At 35.5% G+C, this 18,681-nt stretch overlaps 1 protein-coding gene across 5 annotated transcripts in view; it reads left to right on the top strand.

Moving 5' to 3' along the window:
• The window catches only part of DIAPH2 (diaphanous related formin 2), a 198,962-nt gene that overhangs the window by 20,673 nt on the left and 159,608 nt on the right, over nucleotides 1-18,681 (top strand). For 4 of the 5 annotated variants that reach the window (XM_017816014.1, XM_017815993.1, XM_017816033.1 and 1 more), the window contains 12 exons: nucleotides 1,309-1,413; nucleotides 5,521-5,541; nucleotides 8,825-8,964; nucleotides 9,359-9,433; nucleotides 9,515-9,584; nucleotides 10,591-10,727; nucleotides 11,848-11,959; nucleotides 14,365-14,475; nucleotides 16,261-16,379; nucleotides 17,305-17,421; nucleotides 17,978-18,096; nucleotides 18,403-18,467. In XM_017816014.1, the coding sequence (XP_017671503.1) occupies nucleotides 1,309-1,413; nucleotides 5,521-5,541; nucleotides 8,825-8,964; nucleotides 9,359-9,433; nucleotides 9,515-9,584; nucleotides 10,591-10,727; nucleotides 11,848-11,959; nucleotides 14,365-14,475; nucleotides 16,261-16,379; nucleotides 17,305-17,421; nucleotides 17,978-18,096; nucleotides 18,403-18,467 (1,191 nt within the window). The remainder of the gene's footprint in view (nucleotides 1-1,308; nucleotides 1,414-5,520; nucleotides 5,542-8,824; nucleotides 8,965-9,358; nucleotides 9,434-9,514; nucleotides 9,585-10,590; nucleotides 10,728-11,847; nucleotides 11,960-14,364; nucleotides 14,476-16,260; nucleotides 16,380-17,304; nucleotides 17,422-17,977; nucleotides 18,097-18,402; nucleotides 18,468-18,681) is intronic. The other variant, XM_017816003.1, reaches the window with a different exon arrangement.

Genomic DNA, 18,681 nt, shown 5'->3' with positions numbered 1-18,681 from the left:
ACCAGTCTAAACTGGCACATAAACAATTGAGTAACTCAGAGAATGCCAGTATTAGAGATGTTTAAATGATCTACTTTTACAGGCAAAACAAAGGCAAAAAGCCTAAATTTAAAAAAATATAACTGTTGATTGCTTCATTAAAACAACCCCTATAGATCTTAATTGCAGTAGTTAGATACTGCTGTTGAAGGACTGTTTTTAATGAACTGAAGTTAATAAATACTGTTGGAAAATAGTATTTTCTATTAATAAAATATTAATGCCTAGAAACCTGAATTTTTACGTAATCTTAAATATCCACTCTCGTAGGATCATTTATTAGGGCTTCTGATTCTACTCACAAGGCAGTTTTTCTATTAGTAATACAGGAACTAACTGAAGTAGGTGTGTCCTGCCGTGCACGCTGGTATTGGTGCATGACGGATCAAGAAATGAGGTTTTTTGAGTATTTTTACAAATACACTTTTCTGTATCATTCTTCAAAGTTTTTGTGAACTTCCATGCAGTCAAGAACTGTCCTGTTCCATTGTGTGGTTCTACTCTGGTTAATGAAGCTGTGAATCTCCTTTGAAGGATTGGATAAGTGTTAATTAACACTTGCTTGATTTACTTGTTAGGTAAAGGGATTAGTTTTTAACTTCTCCAGGTAATGTTAATTGAAGCAGACAATAGGTCTGTCTTCCAGAGACTCACAATTCTCTGACAAAGCTGTTCACTAGGAAGTTATTACAGTAACATTTACTGGCTTTAGTTGTTAATCTGAAGTCACTTTGACTTTTAATGGCGTGACTAGTAATGATTACATTGCATTTAATGAGTTATTAAGTTAAAACAGGCATCTTTGGGTTTAATCTAGCAGAATGTTTTGACTTCTAGGCTTGTTTTAAATACATCAGTTGGAACACTTTCACATCTGCCACTGCTACAAGCTAATAATCCATGTAATAACAGCCTTCTGATTAGATAGTGCAGGAATGGTGTCTGTGGTGATAAGATTGTATTAAAAACACAGGAAACTTCATGAGAGTTAACACTTATGTATCAAATTGAGGTGTAGGATTTTTGTTTGTCCTCTAGTTTTATTGCTTGAGCCAAATTTCACCAACGTAAACTACCCTTTATTTTAATTAAGTAAATAAACTACTTTTTATTTAAATTAGTTTAATTAAAAATTAAATTAAATTTAAAAAAAATCTACAGATAAACTGGAAAAAGTTACTTCTTGTTTGTTTAACAAAAGTAGTTTAAAAAGAACAAAGACTAGTAAAAAGCATGAAATAGATTGCTGTGTGGGCTGTTTCTTTACAGGAAGACATGAACCTAAATGAGGAACGTAAAGCTCCTTTAAGAGATAAAGACTTGAGCACAAAACGGGAGATGGTTGTCCAATACATTTCTGCAACTGCCAAATCCGTAAGTACTCACCTCTCCAAGACAGAGGAAAGAAGCTTTATGAGTGTTATGCTTTTCAAGCTTGAAACTTTAAATTTTTGTTTTGTCTGAATTTATCTAAGAGTGGTAGGAACAAATAAATAAATCTGTACTTACTAATATATTTTGAAATGCTTGCAGCTGCATCTGAAGGGTTAGTTTATATTTCAGTTGCTGGGCAATGTGAAAACTTGATCCTGTCTTGTAAAAAAATACAGGAAATTGCAAATTGAATGATGTAGAGTCATGGATAAAAGCTGAGCATATTTCTGTGGAATTCATCTTAGGAATTTTTAGTACCAAAAGTTTTTGGAAGGGATAGCAGGACTTGGTTTGAGCAGTGACGTACATACTGGATTCCTTTAGTGAAAAGGAGTTTCCAATTACATTTTTAATAGGACAAATATATTTGGATCTTCCATTTGTGTTGGTTATTTTCTGTTCTTTAATTGAATGATTAACCCTTTGTTGGTTGATCCTTCGCGTGGAATTTTTGAAATCTATCTTTTTCAAGGTGCCAAAATTTTAAGGAAATGACTGGATGCCCCAACATTTTTTGGGCTGCAGAAATACTATTTTAAATAGTGAAGAGCTACTATTTATTTTCTGCAGTTGGAATATTAGTCCCAATTGGTTATAAAATACAACAGTAGTGCTTTTTGTGTGTTAAAAATTGACCATGGCATATATAGTTCTTACGTAAAAGGAGAATATGCCACAAAAACTTGTGAATGTTGGCTGTTGTGATTTCTTAGAAACAGATTTTGTCCTCATTTGTGCCCCTTTTTGTTGTATAAAGAATTTTAAGGAAGTTCCTACTGGTATTCTAAGTTCCTGTATTCTAAGGGACTGGGTGAATTGAAGTGTTGGGAAGAGGGGAAGCTGTGTTTCCAAGGGGCACTATTGTGCTTTCAAGTGACAAAATTTGCTATCAGTGTAGTTCTTCAATAAAATTAGGTAATGCATATGATTTTCTTTGGAAATGACAATGAATCTAATGAATGTCATGTTTTCGTCATACTTAAGTTGCTGTGTGCAATAAAAGCTTACTGGAAATGAAGACCACTTGTGGAGTAATGGTTCAAACATGTAGTGGCAGCACTTCTGTGGAGCTGAGTCTGAGTGCTAAATATAGACAGCATTAAACAATCTGTTTTGTGGGGAAATAAACTGGCAAATAAGATTATGTTGGTGTCTGTCTAATGAATCTACAAGCATGGACTGCAAGCAGTACAGCTGACTTGCCTCTTTTTAACCTTGAAAATCAGCTCTGCAGAGTTAAATTTCAAAAAATTGAGACTACGATGACATGCAATTATTATGCAAATGCCTTTCATGAAACATAAACTTTGGTGAGGCAAATCTTGCATTATAATGGTGATGAAATGGTAATGAAAATGGTGATTTAGTTTCTGAGAGGAGTGATGTTCCTGCTTGAGTTCATTTTAAACAAAATCCACAGTCCTTAAGTCTGTGCTGGAAGGAATCCAGTGCTTAAAGCATAGTCTGACTAAACATACAAGTTATTGGAGAATTATTCAAGCTTATGCAGTAAATAGTATGAACTTGCCTCTTAATGTACTTTGCCTAGACTATCTTTGGGAACTATTAATTATGCTTTGTAAGGTTTTTGACTTCACTTAGTGATCAATGCTAAATTCTTCTTGGTAAGTAAGAATATTTTATCGAAGCAGTAGAAAGGGAAAGCACAAAACAGAAGTGAAAGTACTTCCAATTCTTTCCAAGAAGTAGTTGAACAGTGGTGATCTCTCTCTTGTATACTGATGCTGAAATGTACCATAATTTTGTGGCTGAACAAGGAAAGCATGGCTCCCATTGCATGGCTAACTACTGGAACTTTAACAGATTGCATTCCTGCCACCATATGTGCTGCAGCATGGGAAACTTAACAGAACTGGGAATATGTTTGTCAAAATGTACTAACAATTGAAAAAAAATCATCCTAAAAGGTCCTTGTATGTGAATGTGCACTCAGAGCTTAAGTCAGCACCAGTATGGATGTTTTACACATATGGAAAATGTTTTTCCTAGTGGAAAAATGTCTCGTATTGAAGTTTGTGTGCTTTGGTATGTCCTTCTTGCAATTGAATCACAGCATTTGAATGGAATTGTGCAGAAATATAAACTACCTTTCTGTAGCATGTTACCCCAGTTTAATTTTCAAATAACTAGCATCTTAATTGATTAAAAAAAATTAGAAATATAGGCCTTAATTTTAAAATTATGATTGGGCTCTTACAATGGAGCAAAGCTCATTTTCACTTTCAAATTCATCTTCTGTTTAGTGAAACTACAATTCTGCTCAAATGAATTCAAGCCCTAATTAATCTTTATTGCGTCATGAACTGTCAAACTTTCTTTTCTTCAGGATTGTCATCCATGAAAATGCTGGTTGCATTCAAAGTGATCTTAAAATGTCTTAAAATTTCTACCTTTTTCTTTGATCACAGATGTTCCTTTTTTACATTGAAAATACTTTGACTTTTTCTTCTGCTTAGAGCTCACGAAACACACTTAACAGTTGATATAGCTTTTCTGATGGTTCATTTCATGTTTGTTTTAATTAGGCTTTTGAGTTCTCTCAACTCATGTGAAAGTATCACTTTCATTTCTGTTGTTGTCTTGACCAAATTGTTTTTGAATTTGGTGCTTGTTTCCGCTGCCTGTGTGCCATCTGCAGCATGTTGACCATGCTTTTCTGAAGCACTTCTGTCTTCGGAGTTCTGAGTGAGAAAGGAAACTTGGGTTTCATGGATGAAGAAAGCTTTCCTTTTTCTTGGGGGTGGAGGACATGTAGAAGCTGATGAGCTGGATGCTTTCATTTGAAGTGATTTTCTGATTCCTTCTCTTGCTCGAAGAGAAAGATTGTTGACCAGGGAAATTACACTGGTGAAGGAATGAAATTCTGTTTCAGAGCTGAACTTGGTGACATTTCATTCCATGTTGAATAGTTGAACATTGGTGAGAGAAGAAGGTAGTAAATTAGGAAAAGAGATTGTCTGGTGATGACAGTTCATCTTGTGCTTCTAGAGGAAGCTTCATCAGGAAGAGGAGAGAAGAGGTGATTGTGAAAGCCTTGCAGGGACTTCTGCTTCTGAAAGACTTCCTAAAGTAATAATAGAAGAGATAAGAGTAGAAAATGAAGCAGGTAGAGGCTGAACAGATACAGTCAAATTCAGATCTCAGGACAAAATCAGGCTGTTAATCAGACAGAAGTGGTTATTCAGTAAAGGGGCTGCTGCCATCAGATTGCAGCAAACAGCTGACGAGGAAAGGCCAACGATGTTTGAGCAGAAGTCCATAGTCCTGGTGCTCCCAGGAACATGGCCATTTGTGCAAAGTGAGAGAACAGGGCACAGATGTGCTGCCTTCCTGTGGAGTTTCCTCTGTGGAAAGTCAACCTTTTGTTCAGGAATAGGCAGAGATGCTGTTCAATGGCAAAAAGAGAAGATGGCATTCTGGAAATCACTGTTTAATTATCCATGTAATTAAAAGCATCCATACCGAGCAGTTAAATAAAAATGCCATACAAGGTTTTTCTGAAATGCAAGTTAGAGTTATAACTGTAGGCTATGTTTTTGATGATGAAAACAACTAAATTCAGTGGTGACATCATCTAAATAGATCAGAAGCTCCATAATATATGAAGCTGTTATACATCCAAGGAAGTGAGTATGCCATTAGTGTGTTCTGTAGTTTTCTCAGTGTCATATATAAAATTTCTGACTGATAATTTTAACCAAATGGCATACTTAATCTTTCAAGGTGTAGCTGTCAAGTCAGGTATTTAGTTATCTGTTGGTAAATGTGTCAAATACTGATGATTCAGCAGTGGAACGTAAGAATTTGAAATTGTTTCTCCTGCAGTAGAACTACTGTTGTCCTATTGAGAAGCTCTAACTCTTAGACAGTTTGATAAAGTAATCAAAGAATGTAATTACTACTAATGATTAAGCACTGAAAAATGTGTGTGATACTGCATCCTACTAAGTACTTTGCTGTGTTTATTTATGTATTATTATTATCTTTTTCACACAATAACCTCTCTTGGCTGACCACTGCATGCAGATAGTCGGAAGTAAAGTTCCGGTGAGTACGAACATGATGGTTTTGTTTTTCCTTATGAATCAACTTCCATTTTGGAAGATTAGGCTGGAATACTTTGGACTTTTTTCTGGGATTTAAAAGTTCAATGGGCATAACTGAATCCTTGGTTTAATTAGCAACCACCTCAGTCATGTTTATCTTACCAGCATAAGATCATTGCTTGCGCTTTTGAGGGATTTGCTTTTAAATTTTCAGGAGTTTATTTCGAAATACTTCAAACTCACTGAACTCATTCCTTCATTGTGAGCAACAATTATAATTCAGGCTTGTCTTGCTTTTTATTGAAGGCAGGCACTTGAAGCTTTAAATTGGTGGTATTTGGCTTACTTCCTTCTGTTTAGATGTGGAGTTTTTCTATGTCCTAATTGTTATTATTCATAGTTGGTCTTGGAAATGCCAACTACTGCATATCAGTGTGAGAAAAAGATGAATTTAGAGGATTCAAAAGGTCAGTTAATAAACATAAGATGAAATCACCGACAGCATATCTTTTCTCGTATTCTCTTTTATGTTGTCATGATTGAATGAAAATAATATAAACAAATATTTGGGAATTAATTTGTTTCCTGGAAAACAGGAATTTTGGGGAAATAATTACAAATACATTTAAAATAGGGGCTGAAAGCAAAGATCTTTTTAGTTACAGATGGACATTATTTTTTATTTCAGCCAAAACAGGCTTTTTCAGGTACTGCAAGGCTTTCTACTGAGGTCACATTCAGTAATTATTTTCTGTAGTAAAAATAATAGAGAATAGCTTATGAATTAAAACTGTCTAATCATCACCTCAGATTTAGTTATATATAAAACATAGTGTATAGAACAAAGAACTTCCTGTTGGCTTTGTTTTATTCAGAGTGGTCTTTAAGCAGACTTTTTGTTTGGGTTCACCAGTACTTTTCAGTTTTGTACAGAGTACTGGTTCTTCCCCAATAGAGGAAAATACCTTCCTTGTGCTTGTGTATTTAAAGGTATTTGATTTTTGAGGGGACAAATTATTAATTTTCCAGTTCACTGTGTTAAAACCAGTTTCAAATAATCCCTGCTGCCATGTAGTTTCCTTATGATATGAATTAGCCTGAACAGCTGTTTTATGAAGAGATTATTTTATAAGGGAAGCTGATATTTGCAGAATGGGTAGGGGAGAAACTCTAATATCTGTTTATGTCCCCATGCCTTTTAATTCAGGGCCTGATGGAGATCGAGAATAGTTCTGCATTAAAAGTGCATTAAAGTGTTTTGTACAAATAACTTATTAAACAGTAAAATAAGAAGTGCTGGGTATGGCTTCTACATATTATTGCTTCAAGAATGCTTGCACTTGGTGTGCTCCTTCACAGGGTATGTTTTCACAGGAGTCATCCTTCAGGAGTTCTTTGATCTGCCAGCATATGTAGCTATTTTCCTGAAGACTTACAGATTTACTGTGGTTGTGGAAAAGAATTTTGGGAGGTTGATGCTATTGGGTTGTAGTGACAGTTGCAGAGAAGAGGTTTGCCTGTTCATGGGAACTTTGGAGCTTTAACTTATTTGAGTTTTCCATGGGATCCCAAGCACTGCAGTGGAAGGGCAGAAAATAATCTCTTTGAAAAATCAATTATGTCTTGGATTCTTGCATTCTAGAGTGCTTTTTAGGGTCTAGCTTGATTGAAGTTGCCATTATCTCTTCTCTCTATACATTTTGTGGCTTACAGCACTAGTTCTTTTATAGTTTGGAAAATGGCCAAAATGACAAAAATTCTGTCCAGTATAGATCCACATTGTGTAGATGCTGCACGTTAGTTACACATAAAATCTCTCTTCTGGCTTCCATCCATTCAATGAGCAGCATAAAGCTCTTCCTGTTCTTTACATTCTGGTCTTTTCTAGTTCTTTACATTCTGGTCTCTCAGAATGATGGTTTTTCTGAACTATGATGATTTTTGATATATTTACCTGATTTACAGTCAGTCCCTCCTCTTGTAAAGATAATCCCCACCTGTTTATTTCTTTGTCTTTTGGTAGAAGACCATGTCTTGGTTTAGGAGGCTGATGGTGACTGATTTTACCTCCTTTATGTCCTACTTACTCATCTTTGTCTGTCTTGGTCCTTTGATGTATAACTGACACGTCCAGCTAAAGGTGCTGTGCATGTCAGCAAGGAATATCGTCAGAGCTGACACTGTCCAGAGGGTGCTTCTGTCTCAATACATTCACAGTCTGTCATGATTTTATTCTGAATTTGAAAGTATGTTGTGAACTTAGATTCAATGCATATAACAGGAATATGTAGGTCAAAGTCATTAACTTAAATTTAGACAAGTCTTTTTGTCATCAGCCATACTTAGTGTCACTTTTGGAAAATGGATGATAAGAATTTTATTAGAGCGAACCAGAAACTTCATAAGAAGTGGAGCTTTGTGAAAGAGAGACAATTAGAATATTAGTAGTGGGAGTTCCTGATACAACTGAAACCACATACATATAAATCCTCTTCTAAGTCAGGCCTGTCTCATGTTGCCTTTACACCCATGACATCCTTATCAGGTTCTCTTCAACAGACCCTTCTGAGCTAAGGAGCTTTAGGAACTGCGTATGAATCACAACCACTCTTCTGAGATAAGCCCACTGCAACTTGTCAGAGCTGTACAAAAGATTAGTTGCACCCTTTGGTGAAATATTTTGTGTATTGGTCATGGTTTTGAATGTGACAGCTCTAAAAACTGATAATCAGTTATTTTAATACTGAAATACTTTGTAAGTAGTTATTCTTCTGTAGTGGCAGTTCAGCAGGGAGATGAGCTCTTTGTCAAATCTCCCATATGACTTTTTTGTAGCAAACAAGATCCTCTGGAGATCTCTATTAGGGGCCAAACATGGAATTATGGTACACCAAGAAATTGAGTCATGCAGTTGCATGAACTGTGGGCTTCTTTGTGTGTCTTTGTTTATGATTGTTTCTAATACAGTTTTGTGAAATGTTTGACTGCTGCACACTCATTTAACATGTTAATGCAATTGAATGATGGAATTAAATTTTTATATTCAATCTGTAGTGCATGCACTTTTACTCAAAGAAGTGAAAAAGATTCCAGAAAAAATATTTACCCTTGTGATGCAAATCCGAAAGTATTAAACATTGATGACAAATCCAAGTCAAGTCAGGTGTCTTAAATACTTGTAGTGTGATTTAAAAATTCATGTGGAAATATTAGTCTTGTGTTTTATCATCTAAACACTACTATGGTGGATAGAACACTAAGCAGCATTCTACCTCCTGTGATAGGGTGGACTGAAAAACAGCAAGCACGAATGCACACTGTCCTCACAAGAATATATCCATGAACTGCGATCTGGAATTTCAGATGAAAAACTTCTTAATTGCCTGGAGTCTTTGAGAGTGTCTCTAACCAGCAATCCAGTCAGGTGAGTAGCAATTCCTGCACTAGTTTTCATCATGCTGTTTTTGCTAAGCAAGAAAGAGTTGTGGGGTTTGTTTGTTTTTTTTTTTTGGAACCAGAGCAATTATGCAAATACTTGTTGACATGAGAGCAGTGTTCTTAGCACACTGGAAAAGGATGAGTGAAATGTTTGCAACTGTCTGCAATATCTCCTCACCTCTCACAGTGCTTCTCAACAACTTGTAGTTGTTGGAACTGAGTGTTTGTCTTGGTGGTTGATCGGGTCTTCTGGGGAAAGTGAGACTGAAAGCGGAGCCTATGAAGGGATGTACAGGCAGTAATGGAGACACACCTTTGCAAGGTTTACATTAGATTAAGAAATATTTAAGAGCATTTCTTTTCCTTTTTTTTTTTTCCAGCTGGGTTAACAATTTTGGACATGAAGGTCTTGGGCTTCTGTTGGATGCATTGGAAAAGCTTCTGGACAAGAAACAGTAAGGACTTGGACTATTTGAAGGGAGGTGTGGGGAGGTTGTGAAGATTTTACTTATGTTATTTTCCTCATTCCTTTCAAGGCAAGAAAGTATTGATAAGAAGAATCAACATAAACTTATCCAGTGCCTCAGAGCATTTATGAACAATAAAGTAAGGATTATTTTAAATTCAAGTGACTGACTTTTGCTGAGTTCAAGATCTATGTAGCATGTTGAATCTTGGAGAAGGAAGGAAAGTTTGTATATCCAGTGTTAGTTAACTCTTTGGAAATGCAGGTCTAAAAACTTAGTGCAACTTCTGTTGAGAATCTTTTCTGTGAACTTTACTAATTCTGCATTTTTCTTAGTTTTGTTAAATACTATTGATTTTTGGAAGTAAAATATTTGAGAGAGGATGATAATATAAATTTAAGGTAATTGAATTTGGAAATTCATTGCTACGAAATTGAAAGAAAAATATATATTTCTAAATTCAGACTTGAGTATAGGATTGTCTTTGATAGTATAGTGTACTTTTTGCCTGATTTTTAAATTGAGTATGATTTAATATCTTTTTAGATGCAGTTTTAAGTTGGTAGGCAGTGTGTAAAGGATTAGGTTAAATTGTATCTAAATTGTTTCTAACATGGGTTACTCATGTTCACAAACTATGAAAACTGTTTCTAGAAGTTGGTATGTTAGACTTGTAATTCTGATTTATGCATAGCAAAATAGTCTTGTATTTATTTTCCCCAGCAAATAAAACTTCATAAAAATTACTTTTAACTACATTTACTCAGTTTAGAAAAATGTTACAGGATAGTCTGTCTAATGAAGTGGGAAAAATGAATAAAATTTTCATACTGTTGAGGTGTTTCAGATATAGATAGAAAAACCCCCTAATTTTTCTTTTGGTGGATATCTGATTTTATAAGATAAGTGTCTTCCTGAGGAGCTGACACACTCTCTCTCTCTCAGGAGAAAGCCTCAAATTTAAGACTGGGGAGACTGACTTTTTTCCCCAAGCAGTGATAACTAGGAGGTTTTAGTAGTATGTTGCCAAACTTCATAGGGGAGGGAGGGTTTGAGAGAACTCCTAAGGATCTGAAGCCCAAAGATTGTGATGAGTATCCAAGGCAAATACAGTCTTTTCACTGTAAGCTTTCTGTTTCCTTAAGTACGGTTTGCAAAGGATTATAGGAGATCAAAGAGGTCTCTTACTGCTATCAAGAGCTATTGATCCAAAGCAACCACACATGATGACTGAAACGGTGAAAATACTTTCTGCCATCTGCATTGTTGGAGAGGAAAGCATGTGAGTAAGATATTGAAGCAATTTTTTTTTTTTTAAATGCTCATGAGTTGTCAGTTTGGACACAGGTGAGAAAATTTGTCAGTGAAACAAATGTAACCTATTAAGTCGTTATTAATGTAGTTCTAATGAAAAGAGATTTGCACCTGTTCTGGTGCTTTTAATCCAAGATTAAATCAAACAAAAGCAAATGAGCAGAGATCCACAAACCGTGGCTGAAGCGGAAGGTCTGAAAGGACAAAGGTTGCTTACTAAAGAGAAGACTTAATAAGCCATAACTATTCATAAATATAAGTTATTTCATATTTCTCTGAGAATAATCAGCAATTGTGAACTTTAATCATCACAAGAAAAGCTGCCAGACTTAAAGACACTTTTGAACAATGTGCATGGGGCACTGCTGAGCTTATTAGTGTAGGGAGGATTGTAATTGAGACTGGGACATCTCCCCTGAGGAGGGGAGAGGAACTGCCTGTGTTGAAAAATGGCACCACACCTTAAGGTTTTTAATTAGTTTAGAAGAATAATATGGAAATAAATATATTTTTTTTTTTTTTTTATTAAAATATCACCTCTTTATCACAGGGACAGGAAGTTTACATTTATAGCTGGAGTTTGAAACAGTTCAAGTTATGGAGTCATTTAGCACTTGCCCAAGAGATTTTTAAAACAAATATAATCAGTTGACAAACATTTCTTTTAAATTCATCAGTGTATTTATTTACTGAAGGTTAAAATGGACAAACTCCATGTCTTCTATTCAATAAATAGATTAAAACATTTTGATTTCTGAGAAGAAAATTTATTGGAATTTTGGGATGTTAAACATGTCAGCTGGTACCTAGTGCATGGTCTTGCAAAGGTAGTAATTTTCCCCCCCTCATTGGTTGTTTCTTAGCTGAATGTCACAATAATTTAGAGATTTATTCGCCTTTTTTTCTTAATTCAACATTTATTTTGTAGATATTTTTAACACTTGGTTCTTGGTTTGTTTTCAACTTTATGTAGATAAATGTATTCAAACTTTGTCAGTGCACTTGAGTTGTAGAAATAGTGGGCTGAGTATGTTCAGAATGAGAAAGCTGGATGTGCTGTGCTTTTTGACAGTTTATCTTTCTTTTAGTCTGGACAAGCTTTTAACTGCTATAACAACTGCTGCTGAAAGGAGCAATAGGGAAGAACGTTTTTCTCAGATTGTTGAAGGACTGGAGAACCATGAATTCATACAGCTGCAGGTGAGTTTACTTTTCTGAGTGCTTATCAACACTTCAAAAATCATCTAAAATACTAGAACTCTGTGTATTACTTTATGATTTTTAAATTAGTTACAAGCAAAATCTATTAGTCCTATTACTCCAGTGTGCAATAAAAGAGGAGAAATACATGCAAATGCCTGCTGTTATTAGATTTTCTAATTGCTAATGGTGTGAAACCAAGGAACTCACTTCCTTGTCCCTTGTCCCTAAAGTCTTGATCTTAGAAAAAGACAGTAATTAATGATATTCCTTTTCTTGGATGCCAGATGTAATGTTCAGGTAATAAATCTGTTAGTAGTGCTGGGACTTTTGGCAGCAGTATATGTGTGCCTTTTACATATTCAGCTATATGCTAATTATGACAGATGTGGAATTGGGTGTGCCCGTTTTTGGCAGGGTACCTTTTGAGATGAGTACTGTGCAGCAGGGTGTCAGTGGTGCTTTTGTCCACAAGAACTCTGCATTCCTTAGTGTGTGTTCAACATGTGCCTTCCATCAGCCATTAGTGCATCTCTAAGGGTAATCTAGCGAGTTTTTTAAATTATTTTTATAAAATAATGAAATAAACATTCTATACCAGTGGTCTTTGCTAACTCATGTCCTACATCACATATGTTGCTGCTTATGTGTCAGTGGATAGAAGTTTTTATTCTCTGTGAGCACCTGAATAGCCCAAGTTTTGGTTGCTCTTAAAATGCAAGCATAGAGACCACATGGCTGAATATCTTATTAAAGGATGGCTTTGGCTTATGTCCTTCTCAAAATACAGGATTTATACACATTTTGCGTTGCTAAAATCTGTATTTCAGCTACCATGGCTGAAAGACAGGGAAAAGTACAATGCAGGCAGGGCAGGTACCCTGCCTGGAAGGGATGCCTTTTTGCAGTATTGGATCAAATATGTGTCAGCTTTGGTTGTCTTAATGCTATGTTTACCATCAGTAGTTCTTTTTTCAGAGCTGATGAGTTAATGATGTTCAATAAGTTTCTGTAAAGGACATTATAATCTTAATAGCCTATCACCAAAGAATTCATTCTGAAGTTGTTTCCTACTTTATGACCTTGTTGATTTAAACTGAACAAAACAACTAGACACCCTTCCTGCCAACTTCCCCCTCCCAAAACCTCACGGATACCTCAGTAAAGGTACAATTGCAAGACTCATTAACTTGTTTCTGACAAAATCGTTCTTTACTTGTAATGTATTAGCACAAGCCATTAAGCCAGAGTCTCTCCTGGCAGAAGCAATCAAAGCAGATGGCACCTCTTCTCTCTATTAATTTCAGATTGGACATGTACTTTGGCTTGTTAAGTCATGTCATAGTAGTAAAATAACAAGAATCATTCAAGCAAGCATGATGATACTGCATTATCTGAAGATGCAGCTATATAAAGGGATTGCCTTTGAAAGGATGTTTTAATGGAAATTTGAGACTCCATAAGGTGTTCCATTAAAACTAAATAGTGAATGTAATTATAACAGGAAGGGTGCTTTTTATCTGACTTTTTTTCCACTGCAGTTATTGATTATTTTTTTTTTTGTCCTACTGTAATGCTACTTCTATTTGCAGTTAACATCTTTTACCAAACTTGGTATTCCCCTGGAGTCCCATTTTACTCTTTTCATGTGGATCAGCACTTTTAGCATTATGCTATTGTCTACCTGTGTTCAAGTAAATCAATTTAAGTGCACAGCTGTTCAATTAAAGCTTTAGCCACTATCCTGAGACTTCAGGCATTTTGCAAGAGTCTGGTGCAAGAACAGACCACACACACCTGGTGATGTGACTTATTTTGGGTATGGGTGTTTTTTGGGTGGTTCTCTTGTTTTCTTTACAAGTTTTTAACTCCTGTAGAAACAGTTTGTTTTCAAACTGGGGAATACTGAGGAGATGTGCCACTGTAGTTTGGGAATAACTAGTACGATTTACATTAGATATTAGGAAGAAAGTCTTCCCTCTGAGGGTGGTGAGGCACTGGCAGAGGTTCCACGGGGAAAGTGTGGCTGCCCCATCCCTGGAGATGCTCAAGGCCAGGCTGGATGGGGCTTGGAGCAACCTGGTCTAATGGAAGGTGTCCCTGCCCATGACAGGGGGTTGGAAAGAGATGATCTTTAAGGTCCCTTCCAACACAAGCTATTCTCTGATATAATTCTGTGATGATCCTTCATGTGATCCGATTTTGACATAGCAGAAGCATCACAATATGGAAAGAGAGCAAAATTTGATGTTGCTAAAATGAACCCAAGTGTTGCATGTGTACCACGTGATAAATAATATCCATCTCTTGGTATTTGCTTTTATAATTAAACTTAAATAGTGAAATACAGTATTGATTTTCGTTCCATACTTACTAAAGCTTTCTGCCTTTATTTCTCATAATAGATAGCTTGTATGCAGCTCATCAATGCCCTTGTTACATCTCCAGACGATCTGGATTTCAGGATACACTTGAGAAATGAGTTTTTACGTTGTGGCCTGAAAAAAATATTACCTGTAAGTTATTTATATATAGGAATTGATCACAATCCACTGGGAACATTCAAGATAACCAAACTGTTTTACTCAGGACAGCAGATGAGGTGAAGGACTGGGGGTGGGGAAGGTCAGACTATCAATCCAAATCTGCTTTTTGTCTGCATAGTTACAAATTTAGCTGTGTGAACCAGAATAGTAGCTTGAAACTAGTCAATATATTAAAAAATAAATTAGGTTAGTCAAATCTAACATAATGTGCTCAAAGCACATGCAATAAATATGAATCTGGCTGTGGAACCAATCTTGGATTAACTTTCTTTGTATATTCAGTTCCTGTTGTTTTCTGTGAAATCTGGTTTTCTTTAATCTGCTGCTGAAAATGCATTGGGAGTTTATAAGGAAAAATCAAATTTACACCTTTTTTTTCTTTGAGACTGCATGTCTTCATGCAGTCATATGCACAGACATATGAATATTTGTGACTTGATAGATTTGTAGCTCTTAACCAAGAAATCATTCTGATACTTACATAAAAAATATGTACAATTAAGATACTCATCAGATGAGAGGAATTAAAGAGTACCTGTTTATATTTATCTGAAATGGAATTTATACTGCTGTGACTTCTAAAATATGAAGTTTTATCAAGAAGATTTTTCAGGAACAAAAACCTTCACTTTTTAGCACATTCAGCCTTGAAATTTTGATGTTATTTTTTTCTTAGGGTATGTATTTAGGTTTTATATCATGCAGATACATTAATGTGATCATTAATGTGGCTTTATTTGCTATAGAACATGTGAAATCCCGAAGTCCTTAGGTTGTTTGTTTTTTTTTCAATCTGTTGAAAGTTAGAGAATCAATAAATGCTTAAAAACTTTAAGAACTGGAGATGGATTAGGTAGAAAATAAACTGAGTTGTAATAAATCATGTTAGAAAACTTTGTAGAGTGTTCTGACATACATATATGAGTGTAAAAGCAATATTTGGTGATAGTCTTTTCTAAAAATCATGAACAGTTAATCTGTTTAAAAAGAGTCAGGAGGGGGATCCATCTTTCTCTCTCTTGATCTGTCCAGATTCAGAGTAACCTTCTCTGCTTATAAACATTAGAATTGGCATGAATTTCTGCTTTATTGGGGAATACACATGGTTGCATCCAGTTATGACAAATCCAGACCAATTTCCCTTTAAAGCATGGAGTGCATTTGCATGGCTTGGGAAGTAATTTCTCTTTGTGATTTCCCTGGTAGGAAGCTAAACTTTATTCTTATGTATGTTAGAACAATTGCTTGTATTTCTTCAAAGAAAAACACATTTTTCCCCTGCTCCAAATGCTGTTTTGTTTTGGTTTTTTGCTTCTCTGTGTTTCTCAATGTACTATGCATGTTTTAAGGCTATGATTTAGATTAATTTAAAAAAAAGAAATTGTAAACATATCTTCTTTACACTACTTTAGACTTCTTAAGTTCACTTTAATTGATGTTTTGAAATATCCTTAAACTCTTTTTTTAAGCAACTCTGACATTAACAAGCAGAAACTGCTGACTCTGTCCCATTAGGAGAACTTGATTCAGTTAGAAGGCTTCTTGTTTGTTCTGCAGCCCAGACCTGCTCTATTTGCTGATATTTTGCCTTTAGTTTTTCTCAGCTGTATCATTCTAATAAAAGGCACTGAGTTATAGCTCACTCCTGTTCCAAAGGTTAATGTCTTGTATTTTGCCATGATAGAGCCCTTCAAGAGGGGGGAGTTCTTGCTTTAAAAATGGAAAAATTAAGATATACTTTGCCTTGAAAAACAGGCCTTGAAAGATAAGGAAAATGATGAGCTTGATATTCAGCTGCGAGTGTTTGATGAGAACAAAGATGAAGACCACTTTGAACTGTCACACCGTCTCAGTGATATCAAAGCTGAAATGGAATATCCTTTGTGGAAATGGTGTTAGAACTTGTTGCACCATTTAAGAACTATATTAAATGTAAGTTATAGTGCTCTACATGTGGTTTATTTGTTGCAGTTCTTTATCTGTCACAGGGACTTTGTCAAGCAGATTTTCTTTCCAATTGCCTTTTTTGTTAAAAAAATACTTAGAAGATATTTAGAAAATTAGGGCTTCAATTTGCATGTAAAATGTAAGTTATTTGGAACTGAATTAATTTTTCATAAATAACATTTATTAAGCTAAACTCTGTCTCATAATACATCAAGATGTAAAATTACACCTGTGGAAGAGCATAACTTTGAAGAAAAATGAGTTTTGAGAACTAGACTGGAACAAAATTTCTAGTAGGTTCTGAAACACTTCAGATATATGCCTTCTCTAGCTGTGAAGGAGCAGTAATTTTAAAGTTAACTAAGTTCAGAATGACTGCTTGCAGTTTCTAGGAGGAAGCAGAAGGTGGTAGATACAGTCAATGTGAGGATTATAAAATCCCACGTAATGCTGTTGCTTTGCACAACAGGTAATTACAGGGATTGGTCATCTTTAAGAAATCAAAATGATTGACTAGGGTGTGTTTGCCAATAGCCTGGCTCACTTCAGGATGGAGATAAAACTTTGAAATATTTCTGTGGGATTCTAGGACACTTAGTATATGGTATAATTGTTCTCACTAATAATGAAAATGTCCTAGTTGTTAAACAGGGGACAAAGTTTCTGGGGATAATCTTAATGGAAAAATAATATTGACTGATAAGGATAGTAGCTCAGAGTGTGGAACGGTTTTACTTGAACAATATGGAAAATGTCCAGGGAGCTGTATTTGAATAGGGTGGGTGTTTTGTTGTGTAGTGGTTTTCTCCTGTATTTTGTTTGGTTGTTTTATTTTCTTAACAATGTTTGCACCGATGTGAGCGAAGTATTTCATCTGCTGTATAACTTGGTGAAAGATACTTCTTCTGAAAATTACTTCTTGTCAATCCTCCAACACTTCCTTCTCATCAGGAATGATTACTTTATCAGGTAAGTGTCAGCTCTCAGGTTGGATTTTTTGGAGGGAATAGGGACAAGAATAGAAATCAAGACCCTGGTAAACTGAGTAGCTCATAATTGTGCCCGAAAATTCACTCTGAGACTGATGTGTTTTTTGTCTTTCTGCTCAATGTTAGTATTGAAAAGATCTTATTAAATATAATAATGTTGATTTCAAAGACTTTAACCTTAGTCTAACACCCTCATCTGAAGAATCTCTTAACTTATTGAGCACTTCTTCTTTCTTTGTTGGCTTCATGACTTCAAGGAACTTGACATTTAGTTGTATAACTAATAATTGAAAATACTTCCACAGCACCTTGTGTCTTTTCTTTTTAATGTGAACTTCTCTTATGTGCATCTAAGTGTCTTTGCGGGTCCAAGGTATCACATGCAAAATCTTTGCAGATAAGAGTACAAATAAGACTTTTAACCTCGTACTTTTACTGATTATTGTATAATTCATATATTAGGAGTTAGAGTTGCCCCCCCTTCAATAAATGCTTGTTCATGTTCTCATTGTCTTGTACAATGTTTCCTGTTTTAGGCCTCAGTATTACAAGATCATAGAAGAATGTGTGTCACAGATAGTGTTGCACTGCAGTGGCATGGACCCAGATTTTAAATATCGAGGAAGGTTGGACGTGAATTTTACACATCTTGTTGGTTTGTACATTTTAAGCAATTTTCCCTTGTTCTACCCAAGTGCATGTGTTTCTTTGTGTCCTTCTGTCTAGACTTGCATTGACTGTGAACTTTTTCAGTTTTCTGGAAATATTCCTGTAAGCTACAGGTGCACTTGTGGAGAAGGCCAGATCAAATACTGCAGCCTTTAATGAAATGAGAGTGTGAAAAGAAAATTTGTCTGTTGCTTTTGTGTCATGGGCTCAGAGGGTCATTATGGTTGGGAGGCAGCTCAGAGCTGTGATAGGTTTTATGTGACTTCTGTGTGGTATTTTATTTAAATTCTAGATGCATGTGTGGACAAAGCTAAAGTAGAAGAGAGTGAAAAGAAAGCAGCAGAATTTTCCAGAAAGGTAAGTCCCACTCATTGCTCTCTTTAAAGTATGGAACAGAAGGCTGACAGGAACACAGTAGGCTTATTTCACAGTGAGAACTGGGAAATAGGGTATCTCACAGGCACAATATGCTTTCATATTTAAAGCTCAATGGGTTTTTGGTTTTTCTGTGTGTGTGTGTATGTACACACACTTAGGTTCAGTTGAGTCTGAATTCAAAAGCAGCTGAATT

This window comes from Lepidothrix coronata, unplaced genomic scaffold, assembly GCF_001604755.1.
Source record: "Lepidothrix coronata isolate B3197 unplaced genomic scaffold, Lepidothrix_coronata-1.0 Scaffold2, whole genome shotgun sequence".
Classification (NCBI taxonomy): Eukaryota; Metazoa; Chordata; class Aves; order Passeriformes; family Pipridae; genus Lepidothrix; species Lepidothrix coronata.
The sequence above is the reverse complement of the archived record's forward strand: the minus strand, read 5'-3'. Positions and strand labels throughout refer to the sequence as shown.